This window comes from Cetorhinus maximus, chromosome 21, assembly GCF_964194155.1.
Source record: "Cetorhinus maximus chromosome 21, sCetMax3.hap1.1, whole genome shotgun sequence".
Taxonomy (NCBI): domain Eukaryota; kingdom Metazoa; phylum Chordata; class Chondrichthyes; order Lamniformes; family Cetorhinidae; genus Cetorhinus; species Cetorhinus maximus.
In genome coordinates, this window is record NC_135899.1 from 18,066,572 (window position 1) to 18,093,920 (window position 27,349).

The 27,349-nt window shown below is 45.2% G+C and overlaps 1 protein-coding gene and 1 pseudogene across 1 annotated transcript; both read right to left on the reverse strand.

Moving 5' to 3' along the window:
- Positions 1–333: 333 nt before the first annotated feature.
- On the reverse strand, positions 334–26,927 carry LOC144695719 (zinc-binding protein A33-like). Its single transcript, XM_078566677.1, has 6 exons — positions 26,469–26,927; positions 26,283–26,378; positions 25,956–26,189; positions 23,245–23,267; positions 18,841–18,959; positions 334–884 (listed from the first exon to the last, which is right to left on the reverse strand). The coding sequence occupies exons 1-6, from the start codon at positions 26,877–26,879 to the stop codon at positions 334–336; spliced, it is 1,434 nt and encodes a 477-aa protein (XP_078422803.1). The 5' UTR covers positions 26,880–26,927.
- LOC144695718 (small integral membrane protein 7-B pseudogene) lies at positions 22,017–22,468 on the reverse strand (annotated as a pseudogene).
- Positions 26,928–27,349: the final 422 nt, after the last annotated feature.

The window sequence follows — 27,349 nt, forward strand, 5'->3', positions numbered from 1 at the left end:
TGATTCATCTCAAACAAGCTGATGTCCCACCACCTTCCGCCTGTGGAGCAACATTACAGGCAGGAAGGTCACCGGGTTCCTGCAGTTCACAGCTCATTCTACCCAGTAAGTTCCTCTCTACAATTGAGCTTCTATTTGTTTCTTCTCTCCCCCTCCTTCTTTCCCCCAGCCCTACAGAGGTCCTCGCTGATCTTTCAGTTCCCAGTTCCCATACAGGGTTTATACCCGGAATGTTAACCTGGCTTCTCTCTCCACCTGTGACTGAGACCCACACCCATCAGTTTACAGCTGGCAGGAGGCAGGGAGCCGGTGTGAAATTATGGGATGGATCTGTTAGTGACCTCGAATCCCGCAGATTCTCAGCGGGGCCGAGTTTTTCCCGCCGTCATTCCATCCCGGGTAGAAGAAGGGAAAGATTCTCCCAGTGAAGGTGTGGGTGAAAGTGTGGAGATGGGACATGTTGTCCGCATTGTAAAATGACACCTGTCCACCCTCATAGTCCAGGAAAACCCCGATCTTCCGGGGATTCACACTCGGGGTGAGGGGGGTCCGTGAGGGGGAGGTGGCGGCTAAATAACCTCTTCCGGGAACCAGCCCCACAACCCACAATCCGGACTCGGGGATCAGGGAGATTCCCCCTTTCCTCTTCACAGACTCTCGGGCCACTCCGAGCCACCACCGAGTCTCCTCCCCCACCCCCACCTCCCAGTAATGTCTCCCTGATGTGAATCCCTCTGATCCCAGGACACATTCCCAATAATCAAACCTCTCCGGGGTGTCAGGGAGCCGCTGCCGTTTGTCTCCGAGTCTCACACTGGTCCGGTCCTCAGACAGGATGAGCCGGGGATTCGCTGTGTTCAGATCCAGAGTCAGAGAGGCTGGAGCTGGGGGAAAGTTAAAATAACACAGTCAGTGATTTAGAGAGAGGGGCTGGGGAGGGGGAGAGAGTGTGAGGAAGGAGCCCGGAGAGGGAGAGGGGGAGAGGAAGTGGGAGAGAGAGAGAGACAGGGAGGCGGGGAGAGAGAGAGAGGGAGGGAGAGGGAGCTGGAAAGAAATGGAGGGGGGGGTGGAGGTGAAGTTGAGGGAGACCAGCATGACAGAGATTGAGAGAGTGGGTAAGAAAGAGAGGGTGGAGTACAGAGAGCAGGGGGTTGGCAGGAAGTGTGTGGGGATGTGAGAGTGAGATGGAGAGGTAGAGAGTGCAGGGGGCAGGGAGAGTGTGATGGTGTGAGAGGGAGAACGAGATGGAGAGGTAGAGAGTGCAGGGGGCAGGGAGAGTGTGATGGTGTGAGAGGGAGAACGAGATGGAGGGGTAGAGAGTGCAGGGGAGCAGGGAGAGTTTAAAGGCGTGACAGAGAGAGTGAGCAAGAACTGGAGGGTGAACACAAATCGGGCAGAGTGAAAAAGAGAGAAGGGGAGGGCTTACAAGGGTGGGAGAGAGAATGTGAAGGTCTCAGAGAGAGTGGGAGACTGCTGAGAATGTGAACGAAAGCAGAACGGGGAGGGGCGAAAGTGCAGAAGAGGAAAGGGAGAGCGTGGGAGGAGGGGAGGGCGTGGGAGCGGTATAGCGGAATGGTGAGGAAAGGGGGAAGGAGAGTGTCTGGGTCGGTGGAAGAGAGGGCGAAATGGGCCTGACAGGGACAATGGGTGGGGAATGGAGGTAGAGGGCGGGAGGGACTGATATTAGATCGAGCAGGAGCATTGTTGAGAGGGTGAGTGCATGGCAGGAAGAGGGAGAGTGTGTGTGGAAGGGGAAAGAGAAAGATTGTGGGAAGGGCAGAGGTAATAATGAGAGCAGAAGTTAAAGAGGCAAAGAGAAAGGGAGAGTGGGAGGTGAGTGAGAGAGTGTGGGGACAAGGGGAGTGAGAAACTGTGGGTGGAGAGAAGGATGGGGGAGAAGAGGGAGAGCATAAGGACGGGAGAGCATGAGTGACAGGGTGTGGAAAGAGATAGTGACGCAGGGAGAGAGAGAGTATGAGAGAGGGAAGAGAGATTGTGAGAAGGAGAGCGGGAAGGGGAAAGATAAGGTTTGGAGAAAGGGGGAGGAAACAGCAGGCTGGAGAGAAAGAAAGCTGGAGAGAGTAGGTGGGGAGTGATACTTCTGCGAAACAGGTATGAAAATGTCACCACACAGATTGTATACAATCTGATCCTGTAAGGTACCAAAGAAAATTAAATTACAAGAACGCTATGATTAGGAGCAGGGGTAGGCCATTCGGTCCCTCAAGCCTGCTCGACCATTCGACGAGATAATGGCTGATCTGATTGGATATATTCAATGACCCAGCCTCCGCTGCTTGCCGGGGAAGAGAATTCCAAACACTAACCACCCTCTGACAGAAAACAAATTCTCCTCATCTCAGTCTTAAATGGGAGACTCCTAATTTTAAAACTGCCCCCTAGTTCCAGATGCCTCTCCAAGGTAAATGTCCTCTTGGCATCCACCTTGTCAAATCCCCTCAGCGTCTTACACGTTTCAGTAAGATCACCTCTCATCCTTCTAAACTCCAATGAGTAAAGGCCAAACCTGTTCAACCTTTTATCATAAGATAATCCATTCATCCCAAGAATCAGTCGAGCGAATCTTCTCTGAACTGCGTCTTATGTAACTATCTCATTTCTTAAGTAAGGAGATCAAAATGGTACACAGACTTCAGATGCAGTCTCACTAAGACCCTGTACAGCTGTAGCAACAATTGCATAATTTAATACTCGATTCCTCTTGCAATAAACATGAACATTCCATTTACCTTCCTAATCACTTGCTGTACCTGCAAAGTAATTTTTGTGATTCATGTACCAGATTGTCCAGATCTCTCTCTACTGTAGAGTTCTGCTGTCTCCCTTGGTACATTGTGAGGCCAGACCCCAAAATATGTTACAGTCCCAGGCAAGACCCTCAAACTTGGTTATCATCTGCTTAGTGACCATTAACTTTTTTTATGTTAGTCGACCAAATTTGAAATCCCAGTTGCTTGCTAAGAGGATAAATCCATAAGGTTCCATGTTTTGAAACAAATAGAAGAATGTTACTAACCAAGAGTCAACAATGCAAACAGATAATATTATCTCTTATATTCTAACATAAAGAATTAACATGAGGTAAACATTAATTAACAGGAAAACTGCGGTCGAACACACCACAAACCACATGTTTAATGACAGACACGAGCAAGGCAAATCACATGAACTTGCTCATAATCTGCCCAAATGTCAATTCTCACCATTAAAACCCCCCCGGAATAATGGAGGATCAAAGGACAAATAACAAGAAGGAATTACAACAAATATTATTAGTTAAAAAGAAAGTATGAGAAAAATTAATGGGACTTAAAGTAGATAAATCCCCTGGACCTGATTTTCTACATCCCAGAATGTTGAATGAGGTGGCTGTAGAGAAAGTCGGTGCATTGGTGGTCATCTTTCAAAATTTGAGACACTTTTGAATTGTTCCTGCAGATTGGAAGGTGGCAAATGTAACCCCACTATTTAAGAAACGAGGAAGAGAAAAAACAGGGAATTACAGACCTGTTAGCCTAACATCAGTCGTAGGGGCAATGCAAGAGCCTAAAATAAAGGATGTGATAACGGGACGCTTAGAAATAATGGGAAGCTTGGGCAAAATCAACATGGACTTGATGAAAGGGAAATCACGTTTAACAAATCCCTGTTGGAGTTTTTGGAGGATATAACTAGGAGAATAGGGAAGGGGTAACTGGAGGATGTCATTTATTCAGATTTTCAGAAAGCTTTTGATAAGGTCCCACAACAGAGGTGTGCAAACAAAATCAGAGCAAATGCAATTTGGCGGAATGTACTGGCATGGATTGAGAACTGGTTTATGGGCAGAAAATAAAGAGTAGGAATAAATGGGTCATTTCCAGGTGAACAGGCTGTGACTAGTGGGGTATCGCAAGGAAAGGTGCTTGGGCCCCAGATATTCACAATCCATATCAATGATTTGGATGTTGGGATTAAATATAATATTTCCAAGTTTGCAGATGGAAGTGTCAGTTGTGAGCAGGATGCAGAGATGATTGAAGGAGATTTGGAGAGGCTCATTGAGTGGACAAAAATATGGCAGATGGAATTCAAGGTGGAGAAATGTGAGGATATCCACTTTTGTGGGAAAAACCGAAATGTAGGGTATTTCTTAAATGGAGAGAGGCAGGGAAATGTTAAGCATAAAAGGGAATTATGTGTCCATGTTCATGAGTCACTGAAAGCCGGTACAGCAAGGAATTTAGAAGGCAAATGCTATGTTGGCCTTTATTGCAAGATGATTTGGTTACAGGAGTAAAGGTGTCTTACTACAATTATATATAGCCTTGGTGAGACTGCATCTGGACTAATATGTGCAGCTTTGGTCTCCGAACTTGAGGAAAGGTATATTTGCCATAGACTGAGTGTAATGAAGGTTCACAAATAAATTCCTGGAATGGAGGGATTGTCCTGAAGATGCAGAAAATATGTTTTTTTTTCAAGTGCCAGCTAGGACCAGCATCTAGGTTGCCAAAGCATACACAGACAATCACAGCCTTACATGAAAGCTAAAAACTTGTACAAAGGGCTCAGCTGTAAATTTGCAATTAGGAAATGGGAGACACACATGGGCAGGGACTCAGGATGACTCGATCAAGACATGGGGAAGGCCATTTAACACCGTCTGATAGCCTCGAACCACACCCAGTCAGCCCCCGTAAACCTTTTGTCTAGAACAAACGCACATTCTTTGTTGTCTCCCAAAAGGACAATGCCCAGTCTCTGCACTGCAATTACTGTACAAGAACACAATGATCAGATTATTGTGCTGTGGCCTTTGTCTAACTAGCACCATTAAGTTGTAACTGGTAGTAAAAAATATATAAACTGTGCTCATTTGAACCTCGGTGGAGAAGTGCCTGGATTGCCCAGCGTTAGCTGCCCACATGTGTAATAAAGGAACCACTTGAATATTGCATCTGGACTCCGAGTGTTGAAATTTTGTACCAGAGTATTCCTCGGACCTTTCAGTCCTGTGAGCAAAGATTAAATAGACGGGTCCTTTGCTCTCTGGAGTTTAGAAAAATGAAAGGTGATCTCATTCAAACATACAAAATTCTGACATGACTTGACAGGATAAATGCAGCAAGGATGTTTCCCTGATTGCGGTGGTGGGGCGGTCGAGAACTAGGGGACGCAGTTTCAGATTAAGGGGCAGGACATTTAAGACCAAGATGAGGAGGAATTTCTTCACTCAGAGGGTGATGAATCTTTGTAACTTTCTGTCCCAGACGGCTTTGGAGGCTCAGTCATTGAGTATGCGCAAGACTGAGATGGATAGTTTTCTACATATTAAAAACATCAATGGATACGGGGATAGTGCAGGAAAATGGTGTTGAAATAGAGAATCAGCCATGATTTCATTGAATGCCAGAGTGGGCTGGAAGGGCTGCACGATCTACTCCTGCCAAGAGTTAATCTATTCCAGTATCTTGAAAGGGTTAAACAATTTTAGTTAGAATTGCCTGTTAGTAACAATAAAATATAAGCAGAAAAGCAGAACGGGAGAACAGCAGATGTGTTTCAGACAGAATAAGAAAGGAGACGGGCAAGGCAGGAGAACAAAGAACAAGGCCAGGGAGTGAGTGGCTGTTGAAGTCAGGAGGCACAGACTCCTGCACAGTCAGCAGGAGATGGTGGTCTTGCGAGGATGAGAACAATGTCGAGTGTCTGTATACACGGAAAATAAGTGACAAAAGCCGAAGGCCTCTTTAAGCATGTGATTGTGAATTGACAAGATTAGATTACGAGTCTGTGACTAATTGTGTATAAAAAGATTTCGCTGTAATCTGCACAGCTCGGTCTCGGACTGCCCAACGCTTGCTCTCCCTACATACGCTTGAATCACTAATGAAAGATCGTGGCCTGTACCTGAGTCTCCTGGTAGTTTGTAGGGCAAACTACAACCTGCTCACAGCAGTTCCACTCCAGCATCTCAACACAGGCACGGTCCCAGCTCCTCAGCTGAGCTGCTGCACCAACTGCTGCTCCCAACTCTTTAAACTCAATACAAATGAACACAAATGGTTGTTCACTGACCTTTGGATTCACCTGTTAACCTGTGATCTCCCAGCAGGGTTCAGCCCCCTTGCCCTGAGACAGGATCTGAATGTATCAACCCTTGGGACATTCTGAACCTTAAATGTTACTATCGCCAGACAACACAAAGGTTATTCCCACAGGTGTGAACTTACAATCGCTCCACACCGAAAATACACAGTCAGAACTCCAACAATATAGTTTTAATCATCCTCTCTATTAAAATAATACATTGCCTTGATATTCTTCCTGCCAAGTGGACAAGTTCATGAATTTGGACATTATAATCCACCCACTAAGTTAACTATCAATTAATCTATCTAAATCCTTTTGTAGACTCTTCCTGTGCTCTTAACAAGTTAAATTCCTAATATCTTTGTGTCATGAACAAATTTAACTACCAGACGTTCGGTCCCTTCATCCAAGTCATTGATATAGATTGTAAATAGTTGAGTTCCCAGCGATCATCCCTGTGTCACTCCACTAGTTACAACTCAGCAACCCAAACACAGGAGCAGGATTGGGAGAGAGAGAGAAAAAAAAACGTGTGAATAGAGAGAGGGGAGAGGGAGGGGGAGGGGAGGGAGAAAGGGTGATGAAGGAGTGAGAGATTGAGAGGGGTGGGGGTGTGGTCAGTGAGTGGACAGAGTGGAGCCAGAGTTAGCTGGAGGGAACAGTGACAATGCTGGAAGGGGAGGGCTGAGATGGTGGAAGGGGGAGGGGAGAGAGGTTGGTAGGTGGAGCGGAGAGAGAGCAAGGGAAAGGAAGGGGAGAAAGAAAGCTGGAGGGAAAGGAGGGGGCATTGTGAGGGACAGTGTGCGGGACAGGGAGGACAGGGAAAGTATGGGACCGAGATGAGGGAGGCAGTGAGGAATGGGGAGGGAAGACAAACTGGAGGGAAGTGAGTGAGAGAGGGGATGGACTTGGAGTGGAGCATGTGTAGGAATGGGCAGAGGGAGAGAACAGAGGGCACGAGAAGCAAGGTGGAGGGGAGCAGGGGACCAGGAAAATGAGATGAGAGAGAGAAGGAAGGTGAGGAAGGAGGGTTGTGAGGAAAATGTGCAGGGGTGGGGAGGCAGAGGGTGCATGGGAGCAAGAAAGCGAGGAAGAGAGGACTGGGGGGGAAGAGGGAGTGGGTGGCGAGTATAGAGGGTGGGGGAGGGGAGAGAGCAGAGATGCGGGAGGAGCAAGTGCAGATTTGGGTGGGTGATATTGGGGAGACACTGGGTAGGTGAGCGTAGAGTGTGAAGGGGCCAGGCAGCAGTGGGAGGGGTGTGGGCATTGTGTCATACAGTGTGGACAGGAGCATTGAGGAGCTGAGAAAAACACTGCTTCCTCCCCCATCTCCATATTGTAAACAGGAAAATAAATGTGCTCAGCTTTTCACTGCCGCACACATCCATGTCCAGGAAACCCAAGGCTCAGGGCTCGAGTCTCAGGACATCCCAATTTTTGGACAGTGTCCTAAAACAGCACCAACATTAGCAGATGGATGTTGCCTAACACCTGTTTTTAGGACTGCCCTAGTCCCTTAAAAACATCCCAGCCCAATTATGAGTTGGACTAGATAACGGAATCTTATAGCGCAGAAGGAGACCATTCAGCCCATCGTACTTGTGGAGGCTGTCCAATTTAATCTTCTAGTCCAGCTTTTTTTTCCGGATCCCTGCATATTAGTCCATTTGAGAACATCTTCAATTCATTTTTGAAAGTTCCTGTGGAATCCACATTTTCAGACAATGAATTGCAGATCATGAACATAGTCTGTGAGATTTCATTTTTGCTCATTACCCCTCTAATTCTTTTGGTGATTATTTTAAATCATAGCCTTTAGTTACAGACACACTTACCAGAGTAAACAGATTCTCCTGACCTGCTCAATAAAACCCTCATAATTCAAATTCCTGCATTAAATCTCCCTTTAAACTTCTCTGGTATAGGGAGAGCATTGCCAGCTTATCCAACTACCCTGTAAACTGAAGTCCCTCATCAGTGCTATTGTGCTGTTAAGTCTCCCCTATACCCTCTCCAATGACTTGACATCCTTCCTAAAGTGTGGTGTCCAGAAATGCAGAAATTACTCCTCCAGAGGCCTATTTGAAGTGCTCATTGGTGTAAACGCTGCAGCTGAAACTGCTCCTTTCTATACCTGTGCACTTGCACATGAGGGACAAGTTCACTATCCTGATTTCCTAATCCAGAAGGCGATCAAGAGTCACCAACAGATGCTCCAAGATTACAAGGAGACACAGGGGGAGGGGGTGAAATTTGTCATGGAAGGCTGTGTGACACGGACAACACTGAAGTAGCAGCTCGGAACACATTCCACTCAATACCTGTTTCCATTAACTCCGATGGAGATTGATATTGAGCACGATGTAAACTGAGTTACTGATTTACTGTCTGATTTTCACATATTGCGTTACCATCCAAACAAGGTTTACTCTTTCTGAAACTCTTATTGAACTGTTTAAAAATAAAGACAGTTTTAACTAAACAGGGGCACACACAGACATTTCAGGACATGTCATTGAGGTGGTGGCTCACCAACAGACACTCCGTCTACAGCAACTTTCATAGACAATGGCCTCTCTGGATATGTGTGAATAGCTTTCTTCATGCCTTATCAAGATACAGATATTACATCCATAGCTGGCATACACCTGGAGATATCCCCTGATGAGAGCAGGAAATGGCCACATGCAGGTGGAGGGACTGATAAGGCATGAAAAACAATTGGATGACTCAAATCAAGGTATTAACTTATATATCAAGGGACCAGGGTCATAAAGGGATATAAAGCCACAGCCACAAGGACAGTGTTGCTGCAGCCAGGAAAGCGTGAAGTGGTCAGTCACAGGAAGTCATTCAGCAGACTGACCACGTGGGAATGGGCTCCGACAAGCGGATCTCACTGAACAACTGGGGTTGGAAGTGTATATTATTGCATGGTGGGTTAATAAAGGTTTTGAGGGGTTGTTTAGGTTGGGCCTGTACTCATCAGATCTCAGGGTTGGGAGGGCATGTGGAGGTGGATCAGAATAATGCCCAGTGGAACGAAGGGAGGTTCAAGGGTGACAGAGGGGAGTGGAAGGTTGATATTGGGAGGCTCAATGTGATGGGGGTAGTTGGTGGGTGGCAGGGGGAGGGTAGAAGTTGGCGGATGAAGTTTGGAAGGTGACGCACACCATTTTTTCAAATCTGACGTTGACCACACAGTTAGTCAGTAAGTAAGATGCCTCGAAGTGGGAGGAAGGGGGGTGGTGGTGGAGGGTATTAAAGGAACTATCTCGGCGATTGCCGGGCAGGATCCTCAGGGATAAGGGATACCCCCAGCAAAAATGGCTAATGATGCCAGTTCACCACCCGCAGAGTACTGCTGAGGAGTTACAATGATGGCTATACCCACACAGGTCCCTGACTGAGTAGGTGATTGAGCTCCTAAAGATGAGGTTCAGATGTTTGGATGGCTCAGGCAGTGCTTTCCCATACTGAGAATGTCTCAGATCATCATTGTCTGCTGCACCCTGCACAGCCTCGTGTTACAAAAGGGGGACATGTTCCTGAGCGAGACACGGGGAAGCAAGATGTCTGCTCCAATGAGAAGGACAATGAAGGGATGGGAGGGCCAGGATGTGGCCGAACCACATGCAGAGGCTATAGCTGGAATATGATGCGGTAGACAGGCTCATACCAATCTGATAGTTACCAGAATCAATTTGTTGAACTTTTTGGTTTACTATCCTTTGCAGAGTGGAAGGCCCCAGCACCTTCTTGCTTACTGACCTTTGGTTTCTCAAATGTACCTTTATTTTTGACAGCAGAATTAAATTGCAGTAGTGAAATCTTCCCTGCTGTTGGTTTGATCCCTGCATGTGCCCAACTATAATAAAGTGCAGAACCCTGGCGCCAAATGCGCTTATTAGGATCTGCACCATCTCCTGCAACCTCAGGCACCTGTTAGTAGAATTGTGATTTCAGCAATGCACTGACAAAGTCCTGAACACAACAGATTGGAAGGAATGTCAAATCTAAACTTTCCAGAGATGCACTATCCTGATTGGGCATTCTGAATACACTTGTGTGTCACTGACTGAGAGCTGATGCATTGATCCCAAGTGAAGCCCTAGAAGGGTCCATTATTAAAGAAGTTCAAGGCGGGGGTGACCTTCAACGCCATCAGCACTGGATTCCCTCCAAGCCCTTGTGGCCGCAGCTCATTGTGGAGAAGCTTGCAAATAGATCCTGGGATCTACAAAGCCGCCTACGGCATTGCCTTTCACCCATTTGTAGATAAGAGCACCGCCTGTGATACACCTGTGGCCAGGCCAATGGCCGCCATCTTGACTTCCGTGAGGCCGGCTCTTGCTAACCCTGACACCTGCTCTCAAAGGGGAGCCGACCTAGCACAGAGCTCTTTCAAGCTGAACCAGCTGTGGATCATCAACATGAGAACATTTGGCCCCTATAAATCGCTGCTCCATGCACATTGATGAGAGATTATCATGTTCCTGCACCCCCTGGTCACCACTCACACATCATAATCGCATATCCCTTGACATCGTTATCACACCAATAAGATTAGAGGTTACTCTGTAGTCCACTCACTGAGTGCCTCACCTGCACTATGCTTTGCTGAGGTGCAAGGCCCCTGACCCTCCAGTCACAGAGAACCCTACAAGTCTCAGTCTCAGATGGGCCTTAGCTTTAGTGGAAGACCGTGATCAGTCATTGTGGCACCCAAAACCAAGGTAAACTTCTTTCCTGCATGGACCCTGCATAAGACAGTTAGAGCTGCTGATCCTTCTCATGGATCTCCTCACTGCCCTCAGCACAGGTCCAATCTACACTCCCTCTCCTCATGCTCTAAACAAGCAACGATCCTTCAATGATGTCCATTGCACTTTGCTTAGACACATGGCAGCATGATATCATCGCTATAACAGAAACTTGGCTTATGGAGGGGCAAAAATTGCGGATTACCATCCCTGGATATAGTGTTTTCAGGCACGGTAGAGAGTGGAATAAAAAAGGTGTGGGTGCAGCATTATCGGTTCAAGAATCAATGACAGCTGAAAGGAGGGATGACATCCAAAATGAAGCATCAAATGAGGCCCGATGGGTGGAGTTCAGAAATAAAAAAGGGGCAGGCACACTACTAGGAGTGTACTCAGGTCCCCAAATAGTGGAAGGGGGCAAATATGTAGGCAAATTTCTGAGTGCAAAAACAATAGGACGGCAATATTTGGAGACTTTAGCTACCCTAATATGAATTGGGATGTGAACAGTGTGAAGGGCACAGAGGGCACAAAATTCTGGAACTGCAGTCAAGAGAACTTTCTTAGCCAGCACATAACTAGCCCAACGAGAGCGGGCGCAATTCTAGATTTAGTCTTTGGAAAAGAACCTGGGCAAGTGGATGAAGTAGCAGTGGGTGACCATTTTGGAGATACTGACCATAAGACAGTTAGATTTAACACTATTATGGAAAAGGACAAATAGAAAGCAGGAATTAAAGTTCTAAATTGGGGGAGACAAATTTTACAAAGTTGAGAGGTTAATTGGCGAAAGTGGACTGGATAGAGTTATTAGAGGGGAAAATGTTGTCAAATCAGTGGGAATTATTCATAGGCAAGGTTCTACGGGCACAGTGTAGACATGTCCACATCAAAAAAAGGGTGATACTGACAAATCAAAGCCCCCTGGTTTCGCAGAAGCAGAAAGGTCAAGATAAACAAAAAAAGAAGGCTCATGGCAGTCACAAAAAGTCTAATAGTGTAGCAAGTCTAGAGGAGTATAGAAAGTACAGGGGTGAAGTAAATATGTAAATTACGAAAGCAAAGTGAGGATTTGCAAAAATATTGGCAGGTAAAATCATATAAAACCCTAAGGTGTTTTGCCAGTACATTAAGAGCAAAATAATAACTAAAGGAAGGGTAGGGCCTATCAGAGATGTACATGGTAACCTGTGCATTGATACTGAGGATGTGGGCAGGGTTCTCAATGCGTATTTTGTCTCAGTCTTCACTAAAGAGAGGGATGATGCAGACATTCTAGTTCAAGAGGAGGAGTGTGAAATATTAGCTAAAATAAGTATAGTGAGAGAGGAAGCAATGGAAAAAATGACATCCTTGAAAGTGGATATATAACCAGGACCACGTGGATTGTATCCCGGGTTGTTAAAAGAAGCCAGGGAGGAAATAACGGATACCCTGAGGATTATTCTCCAATCCTCACTAGAGACAGGTGAGGTACCAGATGATTGGAGGGCTGCAAACATTGTACCATTATTTAAAAAGGTTGTGAGGGATTGGCCAGAAAATGATAGGCTGGTCAGCCTGACTTCAGTTGTGAGCAAATTATTAGAATCAATTCTGAGAGGCAGGATAAAGTGTCACTTAGAAAGGCATTGATTGATCAGGAATAGCCAGCATGGTTTTGGAGAGGAAGATCATGTCTTACTAACGTAATCGAAATTTTTGAGGAACCAACAAGAAGGATGGATGAGGATAGTGGAGCAAATGTTGTCTACATGGATTTTAGTGAGGCATTTGACAAGGTCCCACATGACAGACTGGTCAGGAAGGTGAGATCACATGGGTCACAGGGAAGGTGGCGAGTTGGATCCAAAATTGGCTCAGCAACAGGAAACAAAATGCCATGGTCGATAGACATTTTTGCAAATGGATAATGGTTTCCAGTGGTGTTTAACAGGGCTCAGTGTTGGAGCCCTTGCTGCTTGTTGCATATATTAATGATTTGGATGTAAATGTGGGAGATATGATTAAGAAATTTGCCGATGACACGAACATTTTCCGTGCAGTTGGAAGTGTAGAGGGTAGGTGTTATCTCCAGAATGATATCAATGGTTTTGTTGAGAGGGAAAATTGAATTCAATCCGGATAAGTGTGAGTAATGCATTTGGGGTGGGGTTGAGGAAGTGAGAGACGTTGGTGTGCATGCGCATGTCCTGGAAGGTGGCAGTACAGGTGGGTACAGTGGTCAAGAAAGCATATGGAATGCTTTTCTTTAATGGACGAGGTAATGAAGTCCAAGGCAGGGACGTTGTGATGGAACTGTATCAGACGCTGGTTACCACAGAGCACAGAAGTAAGGTGATTGGTAAAAGGATTAGAGGGGAAATGAGGAAAATATTTTTCACCCAGAGGGTGATGGGCATCTGGAAGTCTTGGCCTTGTTGGTGATTTAAGCTGAAATGCTCAACTCATTTGAAAGATACCTGCATCTGCACCTGAACTGCTGTAACCTGCACAGCTACGTATCAGGAGCTGGAAATTGGGATTAAAATGAGCGGCTAGATTCTTTGTTCTTTGGCTGGCGCAGGCACAATGGGCTGAATGGCCTCTTATTGCACCGTAACTTTTCTATCATTCTATGATTGCAAACCTTTTATGTGAGGCCTACTGCCACCCTTCATAATGGAGATAAAGTAGACGAGCAGGCCACCAAAATCTCCATGTGCGATCTGACAAAGGATTTAGACAAATGCACAAACATCTCTTTAATCTTACACCCAAATCCCTCTTCCAGTGCAGCCTCTGGTTTACTACTGTTATGAAGGGAGCATAGAGCTTCAGTCTCTTAGCCTTGAAACGGCATCCGTGCCACACACGTAGCAGATTTAACTCTGATTGAGTACTTGCGGTAACCACCACATCTCACATCAGGGCAACAGCTGCAGGAGAAACAATGACATGGATGTTCCATCTTGGTCTCCTTCCAACGTCACCAATGTCACAGATGCCAGTCTTCATCTGATGCAACTGACTCCACATGATCACAAGTAAGGGATGAACTCACTGGAAACAGCAAAGGCAATGGGCACTAACAACATCCCAGCTGTAGAACTGAAGATTTTATTTCCAAAATTAGAGACACCCATAGCCAAGTTGTTCCAGTCGAGTTACAACACAGGCATCTGACCGACAATGTGGGAAATTGCCCAAGTATATCCTGTCCACAAAAAGCAGGACAAATACAATGCGGACAATCACAGATCCAACAGTCTACTCTCAATCTTCAGGCAAGTGGTAGAATGTGATGTTGACAATGACATCAAGTGACACTTACACAGCAATAAAATGCTTGTACTCCTCTGTTTGTGTTCTACCAGAGCCACTTGAAATCGAATCAGTTCGATAAAAATGAAATAAAGATGGGAAGGTGATGTGTTGCAGTTGCAGCAGGTGGGGACCGGACGCTACCCGTCTGATTCACGGCAACCACATCTGCAGTAAGTGTCTGCAGCTTGAGGAACCTCTGCTCTGAGCTGATCCACTGGAATCCGTGATTTGGACAGTGCAATGCATTGGAAAGGAGTAAAGTTACCAACACATTTTGTTCCAGGAGGCAGTGACACACTTAGGTATGTCCAATTTGTTTAGTGGTCAGGGAAAGGGAAGAAAGTCAGGTAAGAAAGCCCAGCCCTTACAATTGTCCAACAGATTCAAATGTGTTTCAATTCATGAGGCCCTGGCAGCAACGCTGGGGAAAAAGGGAGCGAAACTATTAGAATGGCCTTCACTTGAACCACGCTGGAACCAGTATCCTGGCAAATTGTAAAATTCGGCTGTGGAGAGGACTTTAACCTAAAGAGTGGGGGAGGGGAGGAAGTGTTCATGTGCGGTGAGATTTTGAACACTGAAGAAAAAGGACAAGTCAATAGTGCACCTTACGTGGACGAGAGCATGAATGCAGGGAGGATGAGCAAACTGACTATGGCACAGTGGTGCAGGAAGCTATCCAAATGCAAAAAGGAATGTCATTGTAGTAGAGGACAGGTTAGTTAGGGGGATAGAAACTCTTCACTTCAGGCAAGTGCATGCATTCCAAGTGTTGCCTGTCCTGTGCCAGAGTCAAAGTAATCCTCTCAGGGCTGGTGAGGATCTTGGAGTGGGAGGAAAAGCATCCAGTTCTTATAGTCCCCGTGGATATCCATATTGATAGGACTAAGAAAGAGGTTCTACTGAGAGAGTATGTGCAGTTAGGCACTAAATTCAAAGGTAATAATCTCTGCCTGAGGCATCAGCTGATTGGCATGGAGTGAATACGATCAGAGAATTGGATGTGTGGCTCAAAGATTGGTGTTGGAAAAATGTGTTTCAATTCATGGGGCCCTGGCAGCAACGCAGGGGAAAAACGGAGCGAAACTATTAGAATGGCCTTCACTTGAACCACGCTGGAACCAGTGTCCTGGCAAATTGTAAAATACGGCTGTGGAGAGGACTTTAACCTAAAGAGTGGGGGAGGGGGAGGAAGTGTTCATGTGCGGTGAGATTTTGAACATTGAAAAAAAAGGACAAGTCAATAGTGTAGGGTAGCATTGCAGGTGATGATAACCAGAGTGTAACAGGAAGTGATAGAGCTTACAAACATAAGAGTATACCAGCCAATAAGGTCAGGGTAGGGAAAAATTACCCAAAGACCAAAATAACAGCTCCTTATCAGAATGCACACAGAATTTGTATCAAGATGGATGAATTGATAGCACAAATGGAATTAAATTATTTTATGATGGCCTTTACAGAGATATGGTTGCAGAGTGTCCACAGCTGGGACCTGAATATTCAAGGGTATGTGACATTTTGGAAGGACAGGAGGAAAGCAAAAAAAGAGATCGGGTAGCTCTGTTAATCAGGAACGTGATCAGTACAGTTGTGAGAAATTATTTTGTTTCCGAGGATCAAAAGGTTGTAACAATTTGGGTGGAGATAAGAAACACCAAGGGAAAGAAATCATTAATGGGAGTGGTTTATATGCCTCCTGAAAGTAGCTGTAGGACAGAGTGTAAATCAAAAAATAATGGGAGCTTGTAAGAAGGATACTGCAATAACTGTAGGCGGTTGTAATCTTCATACCATTTGGCTGAATCAAAATGGAAAAGGTGACTGAGGATGAGTTCGTAGATTGTATTTGGGACAGATTCTTTGAACAATATGCTCCTGAACCATCCAGGGAACAGGCTATTTCACACCTGGTAATGTCTACCAAGAAAGGATTAATAAATGACCTCATGCTGAAACATCCTCTAGTTAAGAGAGATCACATTAAGATAGAATTTCACATTCAGTTTTAGGATGGGCAATTTATGTCTGAAACTCATGCCTTAAACTTAAATGCAGGCAATTACAAGGGTTTGAAGACCGTGTTGGCTAAAATGGGCAGGGCAAATAGATTAAAGGCAAATTGGTAGAGAAGCAGTGGCAGACATTTAAGGGGATATTTCATAAACTCTCAACAAAAATACATTTCATTGAGAAAGAAAGGCTCAACGAACAGAGTGTGCCATCTGTGGCTGACTTAGCAAGGTAATGGTGGCATCAAATTGAGATTAAGATGTACAATGCCGCAATGATTAGTGGTAGGCCAGAAAATTTGGAAAATTTTAGAAACCAGGAAAGATTGACTAAAAAATTGAGGGAGAAATTGGAGTATGAGAGGAAACTTGCAAGAAACCTAAAGACAGACAGTAAAAGCTTCTACACATACATAAAAATAGAGTTGCGATAGTAAGTGTGGGCCCCTTAGAGGGTGAGACTGGGGAATCGATAGTGGGAAAACAGGAAATGGCAGAGACATTGAACAAGTATTCTTCATAGTAGAAGGCACAAGAAGCATACCAAGAATAATAGAGGAGCAAAGGCAAAAAGGAGAGAGGAATTTGAAACAATCAAGATCACCAGAGAAAAAGTAGGAGGAAAATAATGGGACTAAAGGCTGACAAGAAACTTGCACCTGATGACTTACATAGTTGGGTCTGTGAGGAAGTGACTGCAGAGATAATGGATTCACTGTTTGCTATCTTCCAAAATTCTCTAGGCTCTCGGAAGGTCACGATGGTCTGGCAGGCCATGAATTTAACACCACTGTTCAAGAAAGGAGGGAGACAGAAATCACTGAACTATAGGCTAGTTAGTCTAATATCTGTCATTGGGAACATGCAGGAAACCATTCTTTAAAGGTAGTAGCAGGACATTTAGAAATCATGACATTATCAGGCAGAGTCAATATAGTTTTGTGAAAGGGAAATCATGTTTGACAAATTTATTAGCGCTCTTTGAGTAACAAGCAGGATGGATAATGGGGAACCAGTAGATGTAGTGTATTTTGATTTCCAAATGGCATTAGATAAAGTGTCAATAAAAGTTTACTGCAGAAGATAATTGTTAGGGGTGATACAATGGCATTGATAGAGGATTGGCTAATGAGCAGGAATAGAGATTCAGGATAAATGGGTCATTTTCAGTTTGGCAAACTGTAACTGGTGGAGTGCACCTAGGATCAGTGCTTGGGCCTCAACTAATTACAGTTTATAGACAGGACATATTAAAAGGACTGACTATATTGCAGCCAAATTTGCTGATGATGCAATAGGATGCTAGTTGTGAGGAGGGATTAAAATTGTCTGCAAAGGAATATGGAAAGGTGAAGTAAGTGGGAAAAATTGGCAGCTGGAGTATAATGTGGGAAATTATTAGGTAGTCCACTTTGTCAGTAAGAATTAAAAAATAGAATATTATTTAAATGAAGAGAAGTTGCAGAATGCTGGAGTATAGGGGTATCTTATATATTAATTACAAAGGTGAGCACAAGAACAGAAGTATTAGGAGCAGGAGTAGGCCATTTGGGCCCGCGGGCCTGCTCCACCATTCAATAAGATTGTGGTTGATCTGATTGTGGCATCAGCTCCGCTTCCTTCTACCTCCCCATGCAGGTACAGAAAGTAATTAGGAAGCAGATGGAATGTTGGCTTTAATTGAAAGGGAGATGGAGTATAATAGTGGGGAACTCTGGATATAGCTGTACAGGTCATTGCTGAGAGTAACAGTACAGTTTGGGTGTCGGTTAACTCAGCTGGCTGGACGGCTGGTTTGTGCAGAGTGATGCAACAGTACAATACCTGTACTGGCTGAGGTCATCCATGAAAGCCCTGCCTTCTCAACGTCACCCCACACCTGAGGTGTGGTGACCCTCAGGTTAAACTCACCACCAGTCGTCTCTCTCTAATGAGAGTGCAACCGATGATCCTCTGGGACTATGGCGGCTTTAACTTCACAGTTTTCGTTTCCTTACTAAAGGGAGTTCTTTTATGTCTGAGAAGCGGTTCAGGGAATGTTCGCTAGGCTGATTCCTGGGATGAAGGGGTTGTCTGATGAAGAAAGATTGAACAGTTTAGGCATTTATTCTTGAATTTAGAAAAATTAGAGGTGATCTTATTGAAACATAGGTGATTCTGAGGGAGCTTGATAGGTTAGATAGTGGGAGGATGGTTCCTCTTGTGGGGGTATCTAGAAGCAGTGGATATAGTTTATAAATTAGGGCTCTGTCTCCCTTTTAAGACAGAGATGAGAAGGAATTTCTTCTCTTTGAGGGATCTTAGCCTTTGGAATTCTGTTCCACAGAGAGCAATGGAGAAGAGGCTGTTGTTTATACTCAGGGCAGAATTAGGCAGATTTTTGATCAACAGTGGAGGTAAGGGCTATAGGGAACAGGAAAAAAGGGCAGTTAAAGCCACAGTTAGATGAGCCATGATCTTATCGAATGGCGGGACAGGTTTAATGGGCCAAATGGCCTCCTGCTGCTCCTATTTCTTATGATCTTAAGATGATCATACTACCACAACCCCTCACTGGAGGGACGTTGGATTTCCTGTTTCCCCCACATCCCTGGAGCTTTGGAGCCCATTTATTTCCTTCACAACTGGAATTATAGTTAGGAAAATTAACATAAAATTTTTACCAGGGTTAATGGAATTGATCATTTCCCTCCAAGCTGTGTACTGTAAAGGTCCTTTGAACTTTCCGATAGACAGGGCCGCAGCATCTGCTACTGAGAGTGTATGAATCTCATCACTAATCCTGTAAATATTAAAGAATTGATGGTGTAAATTCATCCCAATTGAATATTTTCGACATGATTTAAATGGTGAAGCTACCCCAGCATTCATATATTTCAGCATTTTTCATATTAGTACAAATGTGATAGAAAGTGAAATTTCTCTCTATAACTGAGCAAAAGGTAACTTGGAATTGCTAGGGGAGAGTATGGAAACACTCATGTCCTGCAAAAGGCCCACAGCATGATAACAAATTAGTTACCAGTATATCACAGATCACAGGAGAAGATAAACATTTAGCCTGTTCACTTGCTGTATTCCAAACAAAGCTTGCAGAATGAAAGCAAAGACTGAAAACATCAACCCAGCTCTCCGAGACACCTGCGGTCCTCTACTTCTGGCCAATTGAATATCCCTGATTTTAATCGCTTCACCATTGGCAGCAGGACCGTCAGCTGCCGAGGCCCCTGAGCTCTGAAATTCCTTCCCTAAACTTTCCTGCCTCTCTGTTTCTCTTTCTTCCTTTAAAACGTTTTAAAATGCGGTTTGGTGCCAATATTGCTTAATAGCTTAAAACACGTTTCTGCTGTTGCGTTGATTTTTTTTCAATCATTCACGAGGTGTGTGCTTCACTGGCTAGCCCAGCATTTATTGCCCATCCCTAACTGCCCCTGCAGAAGGTCGTCGTGAATTGCCTTCTTGAACCCCCGCAGTCCAAGTGGTCCAGGTACACCCACAGTGCTGTAAGGGAGGAATTTGACCCAGCGACAGTGAAGGAACGATGATAGAGTTCCAAGTCAGGATGGTGAGTGGCTTGGAGGGGAGCTTCCAAGTAGTGGTGCTCCCACACATCTTCTGCCCGTGTCCTTCTAGGTGGTAGCAGTCATGGATTCGGAAGGTGTTGTCTAATGAGGAATGGTGAGTTTCTGCACTGCATCGTGTAGATGGTACACACTGCTGCCACTGTTCGTTGGTGGTGGAGAGAGTTAATGATTGTGGATGGGGTGTCAGTCAAGTGGGCTGCATTGTCCTGGATGATGTCAAACTTTTTGAATGTTATTGGAGCCGCAGTCATCCAGGCAAGTGGAAAGTATTCATCATGCTCCTGACATGTGGCTTGTAGGTGATGGGCAGGCTGAGTTACTCATCACAGGATTCCTAGCCCCTGACTTGTGCTTGTAGCCATTGCATTTATATAGCTAGTCCAGTTCAGTTTGTACTTAATGGTTCAATGGTAACCCTCAGGATGTTGACAGTGAGGGATTCAGAAATGGTAATAGCAAGGGATGGAATATCAAGGGGCGATGGCTAGATTCTCTCATGTTGACGATGGTCATTGCCTGGCACTTGTGTGGGGAAAATGTTACTTGCCAGTTGTCAGCCCAAGCCTGGATATTGTTTAGGACTTGCTGCATTTGGACATGGAGTGCTTCAGTATCTGCGGAGTCACAAATGGCGCTGAACATCGTTCATTCATCAGAGAACATCCCCACTTCTGACTTTATGATGGAAGGAAGGTCAATAATGAAGCTGTTGAAGATGGTTGGGCATAAGACAATGCCCTGAGGAACTCCTGCAGTGATGTCCTGGAACTGAGATAATTGACCTCCAACAACCACAACCATCTTCTTTCGTAACAGTTATGACTCCAACCAGTGGAGAGTTTTCCTCCGATTACTATTGACTCCAGTTTTGCTAGGGTTTCTTGATGCCACACTCGGTCAAGTAATGTAATGTTCAGTCATTCTCACCTCACCTCTGGAGTTCAGCTCTACTGTCCATGCTTGAACCAAGATTGTAATGAGGTCAGGAGCTGAGCAACCCTGGCAGAACCCAAACTGAGCGTCAGTGAGAAGGTTATTGCTAAGTTAGTGCCTCTGGTTAGCACTTTTGAAAACCCTTCGTCACTTCACTGATGATCGAGAGTAGACTGACAGGGCAGTACATGGCCAGGTTAGATTTGTCCCTCTTTTTGTTTACATGATATACCTGGGCAATTTTCCGTTGGTGGTAGATGCCAGTGTTGTAGTTGTACTGGAACAGCTTGGCTAGGGGTGCGATAAGTCCTGGAGCACAAGTCTTTAGTACTATTGCCAGAATATTGTCAAGCCCCATAGCCTTTGCAGTATCCAGTGCCTTCAGCCATTTCTTGATATCACGTGGAGTGAATCAAATTGGCTGAAGACAGGCATCTGTGATGCTGCGGACTTCTGGAGAAGGGCGAGATGGGGCATCCACTGGGTACATCTGGCTGAAATACTTCAGCCTTAATCTTTTGCACTGATGTGCTGGGCTCCCCAGCATTGAGGGTGGGGGTATTTGTGGACCCTTCTCTTTACATTAGTTGATTAATTGGCCACCACCATGCAACGCTGGATGCGGCAGTACTGCACAGCTTTGATCTATCCGTTAGTTGTGGGACCGCTTATCTCTGTCTATCCATTGCTGCTTACGCTGTTTGACATGCAAGTAGCCCTGAGTTGTAGCTTCACCAGGTTGACACCTCCTTTTTAGGCATGCTTGGTGCTGCTCCTGGCATGCCCTCCTGCACTCTTCATTGAACCAGGGTTAATTCCCTGGCTTGGTGATAATAGTCGAGTGCAGGATATGCCAAACCATGAGGTCACAGAGTGTGGCTGAGTACAAATCTTCTGCTGCTAATGGCCAACAGCACCTCATGGACACCCAGTTTTGAATGAGGGTATGCTCAATGTGAAGGCAGGAGTTCATCTCCACAAGGACTGTGCAGTGGTCACTCATACTGCTGCAGTCATAAACAGATGCATGTGCGGTAGGCAGATTGATGAGGAAGAGATCAAGTATGTTTTTACCCTCTTGTTGGTTCCCTCACCACCTGCCACATACCCAGTCTAGCAGCTATGTCCTTTGGGACAGAACCAGCTCAGCCAGTAGTGGCGCTTTTTAAAAATTCATTCATGAGATGTGGGCATCGCTGGCTAGGCCAGCATTTACTGCCCATCCCTAATTACCCTTAGAATGTTGGTGGTGAGCTGCCTTCTTGTACTGTTGCAGCACATGTGGTGTAGGTACACCCACAGTGCTGTTAGGGAGGGAAAATATTGAGATAGTTACACTGGACAGCAACTACCACCTCTGTAGCTGCTGTTGCAGAACAAGTAGACTTTGGATATGTACAATTGTTGGAGGTAGGAAAAAAACATGTCTGACCCTCCAGACTGAACAATTTGTAGAAATTATAATGGAGAAGGGAAAGAGCCTGCTAAGAATCCAAGTCCAATGGGGCTGTCCTGAACTGCATTATTTTCACAGCATCTATAGGTTTCAAGATCCAAACAGCACAGTCATACAGAACATCATGAAGATATTCCACAGGGCGATGAAGATTCGGAAGTAGCGCAGACTCAGCAGGAACTCTTTGGTGTTATCACCTGTCGTCAGTTCATGGCCATCTTCTCCAAAACCCTGCAGTTCTTTTCTCTTTAGTTTGAAGTTCAGCACAGCTCCTGCATTCATCAGCAAGGTGCCAAACAGCAGGAAGTCGCGTTGCATTAACGAGTCACTCTTGGTGATGGTCATTGAAGTGCCCCATCCAATCTATATTCTGCACCCTTGCAACTCTCAGTGCTTCCTCCAAGTGGCGTTCAACATGGACGAGTACTGATTCATCAGCTGAGGAGTGGGTGAGAGGTGGGGGGTGGCTGTGGTTAGCAAATGGTAGTAACGTGGTCATCATCAGTATGTTTCCTTGCCCATATTTTACCCTATGCCATGAAACTCCAACGGGTCCTGAGTCGATGTTAAGTAGTCCCAGGGCAACTCCCTCCAAACTTTATACCACAGTGCCGCCACCTCTGCTGGGTCTGTCTTGTCTGTGTTAAGGATGCAGGTCAAGGTTCTATACTGGAATCAAAACAAAACCCGTTCCCACTTTAACATGTGACTGTCTCGGTTTAGTCAGGAGCCTTGCAGGGACATGGATGGTCGACACCATGGAAACATGGACGGTGTGGCTCTCTCAGGGTCAGGCGGAAGGTCACAGCCGCACGAACAGCAGTCTGCAGCCTGCAAGTGAGTACTTCAGGACTGCATGGCATCTTGTAATTTAATACAATCATGTAGACCAGTTATATGAAATCTAATTTAATATCTGCAATAAAACATGTCATCACAATAAAAGACTAGTACTTAAACCATAAGCAGAGTTATTGTCGCCCGATGAACGACCCTTTAATGTTGCGATGGTAACTAGAAAAGAAATTCATAACAAAACCTTTCTGACTTATTTTACCAACTTGTGCAGAGTTTCAGCAGAAAACATGTCCTACCTTCTCTTCCGACAAGCTTCCTCCTGAAATAAATGAATAACGAACAGTGAGGAGCACAGTAACAGATTTAGAAACATAGAAAGTTTACGGCACAGAAAGAGGCCACTCGGCCCATCGTGTCTGCGCCAGATGAAAAACAAGTCACCCAGCCTCATCGCACTTTGCATCCATTGGTCCACAGGCCTGCAGGTTACAGCACTTGATGTTACTATCCAGACAGCTTTTAAATGAGTTGAGGGTTTCTGCCTCTACTACCCTTACAGGCAGCGAGTTCCAGATCCCACAACCATCTGAGTGTAAACGTTTTTTCCATAAGACCATAAGTCCATAAGACATAGGAGCAGAAATTAGGTCATTTGGCCCATCGAGTCAGCTCCGCCATTCAATCATGGGAGATAAGTTTCTCAACCCCATTCTCCCGCCTTCTCCCCGTAACCTTTGAGCCCCTTACCAATCAAGAACCTATCTATCTATGTCTTAAATACACTCAATGACCTGGACTCCACAGCCTTCTGTGAATGAATTCCATAGATTCACCACTCTCTGGCTAAAGAAGTTTCTCCTCATCTCTGTTCTAAAAGGTCTTCCCTTTACTCTGAGGCTGTGCCCTCGGGTGCTAGTCTCTCCTACTAATGGAAACATCTTCCCCACGTCCACTCCATCCAGGCCTTTCAGTATTCTGTAAGTTTCAATTAAATCCCCCCTCATCCTTCTAAACTCCATCGAGTATAGACCCAGAGTCATCAAACGTTCCTCATATGTTAAGCCTTTCATTCCTGGGATCGTTCTCGTGAACCTCCTCTGGACCCTCTCCAGGGAAAGAACATCCTTCCTGAGGTATGGGGCCCAAAATTGCACACAATATTCTAAATGTGTTCTGACCAGAGCCTTATAAAGCCTCAGCAGCAAATCCCTGCTTTTACATTTAGTTCTCTCGAAATAAATGCCAACATTGCATTTGCCTTCCTAAATACCGACTCAACCTGCAAGTTAACCTTAAGAGAATCCTGGACACGGACTCCCAAGTCCCTTGCACTCCAGATTTCTGAATTCTCTCCCCATTTGGAAAATAGTCTATGCCTCTATTTTGCCTACCAAAGTGCATGACCTCACATTTGCCCACATTGTATTCCATCTGCCACTGCTTTGCCCATTCCCCTAACCTGTCCAAATCCTTCTGCAGCTTACCCGCCTCCTCAATACTACCTGTCCCTCCACCTATCTTTGTATCATCTGCAAACTTAGCCAGAATGCCCTCAGTTCCTTCATCTAGATCATTAATGTATAAAGTGAAAAGTTGTGACCCCAACACTGACCCCTGCGGAACTCCACTAGTCACCGGCCACCATCCAGAGAAGGACCTCCTTATCCCCACTCTCTGCCTCCTGCCAGACAGCCAATCTTCAATCCATGCTAGTGCCTTGTCTCTCACACCATGGGCTCTTATCTTACTGAGCAGCCTCCTGTGCAGCACCTTGTCAAAGGCCTTCTGGAAGTCCAAGTAGATAACATCCATTGGCTCTCCTTTGACTATCCTACTTGTTACCTCCTCAAAGAATTCTAACAGATTTGTCAGGCATGACCTCCCTTGATGAAACCATGCTGACTTTGCCCTATTTTACCATGCACTTCCAAGTATTCTGAAATCTCATCCTTAATAATGGACTCTAAAATCTTACCAATGACCGAGATCAGGCTAATCGGCCTGTAATTTCCTGTCTTTTGCCTCACTCCCTTCTTAAACAGGGGGGTTATATTAGCGATTTTCCTGTCCTCTGGGACCCTCCCTGACTCGAGACATTCCTGAAAGATCACCACTAACGCCTCCACTATCTCTTCAGCTATCTCCTTCAGAACTCTGGGGTGTAATCCATCTGGTCCAGGTGATTTATTCACCTTCAGACCTTTCAGTTTTTCCTCATCTTCCCTCTCATCTTTCTATGCACTTTAAATCTGTGCCCCTTGTCACTGACGTCTCTGGTAAGTAAATAGGCCCTTCCCCACCCTCTCTATCAGGCCCCTCACAATTCTGTGTATCTCAAATCTCCCCTCAGCCTCCTCTGTCACAGGCAGAACAGCCCCAGCCTTTCCAATCTTTCCTCATAGCTGCAATTTTCTACTCCTGGTAACATCCTTGTAAATCTCCTCTGTACTCTCTCTAATTCAATTACACCCTTTCTGTAATGAGGTAACCAGAACTGCACACATTTCAGGAGTACATAAGCAGGGCGGCTGGTGAAATGATCAGACCCAGAGCATATTAGATTTAAGACAGAAGTGTAAAGTGATGCATTTTGGTAGGAAGGTTCTGGAGAGTAAAGTAAACTGGAACTCAACATCAGTCCCGCTCACAGCCACAGTGACTCTCACACACCGTACCAGACACACCCACACACTCACAACATGAACTGAAACTGGGTTACAATGGGCGGTCCAGGAGAAAATTAAACTCGGCAACACGGAAATAATCACAAAGCAAGTGTGAAGATCAAGAAAACTCATTCTCTGGAGGTTACAGGTATTCCCGGGAATCTGCAGACAATGTGGAAGTCGATTATTTCGGGGAGACCGCAGAACTGCCACGAAACAGACAGAAATATGTTCAACTCAGTTTTTATTTATTCGGTAAGTTCTATATTTATTCCACAGTTATCAGTTATTTTGTGACTGTGTGAAGTTTCACGGAACTGACCCGCAATATATTCCCTCACCTTTAAAAATATCAACTCGTCCTTTTGCTTCATCTGTTTCTGCAACTTTGAGAGCTTCTCCTCAATAGAATTTAAATTCTCCTCAATCTCTCGAAGGTTTTTCTCCATTCTTTCTCGAATCCTCTCCTCTTCTTCCCTGAGATCTCTGAGTAGTCGCTGCTCTTTCTCAGTGAGAATCTGGTGCATTTTAGTGAACTCGGATGTGATGTGGGTCTGCAGACTGCTCGACTGTTCCTACCAAATGAAATGTGAAACATAATTAATGTCCCGCGATAAAGGGAGCAAAACTGACCGAGATCCCAGAAAACCAGAACAGGGAGACCTTACCCTGACTTCGGAAATCTTCCGCTTCTGTTTCTGTTCCGTTTCTCGAACCGCCGATTTCTTCTGTGTGAGAGAATCTAAGGAAGATTTCAGCTGATCCTGGGATTGGGAGAGAAAATCACAGAATTGAAGTGTTAGACTATGAAAATGTGATAAAACTATCAGCTTAGAAAATATTTCCCCTTTTACCTTGTAGATTTCAACAGCTTCTTTAATCGGTAGGAAGTTGTGAGATTTGTGTTCCCGCGAAACTACACAAGTGACACAGATCAATTTCTTGTCAGTTTCACAAAACAGCTTCAGTTCTTCCTGATGTTCCTCACAGTGAAGTTTACTTTCCTTCTCTTTCAGATCCAGCTTTAATTTTCGAGTTTTCTCGGCCAGATTCGCTAAGGCCCGATTTACCCTGAGGTTTCTTTCCGGAAACTCCTCTCTACATTCCGGGCAGGAGTTTATCTCCTTCTTTTCCCAACACTGGGTGATACAGGAGCGGCAGAAGTTGTGTCCACAGCCCAGTATTACGGGATCAGTGAAGAATTCAAGACAAATGGGACAAATTGCCTCCTCGGTCAAACTCTGGACCTGTTCTCTGGAAGCCATGTTCACACTCAGCACTTCCTGATTCAAACCACTTTCAGTTTCGAGGTTGCTGCCGCACACCCTCAGTTCAGCTTTTTCCCTATAAAGTTCACTGCGATCCTCAGGGAATTATTATTCCATCGTGGTCTATGTCCTCGCGACTTTCACACAGGACAGTAAACATAACACGCCCAGTCTAAAGGGGGAAAATCAGAATTAAAGCACGGAGGGAAATAATTGAAACCTGTCGAAGGCGGGTTGGGCTCCAGGGAATGTTGACAGTGGAGAGAGAAAGAGAGAAGGGTTGGTTGGGTGGGGGGAGGGGGCGGGGTGGGGCGGGGGAGGGAGAGAGGAGGAGGAGATCGGCGGGATCGAGATTCCATTGCACTTTTCTCCAGTGTGAACTCGCTGCCGATTACAAACCCTCTGGTGAAACAAGGTGTGAGATCCAGATCCTTAAAATGCGTTCCTGATTGCAGTCACTCACACTA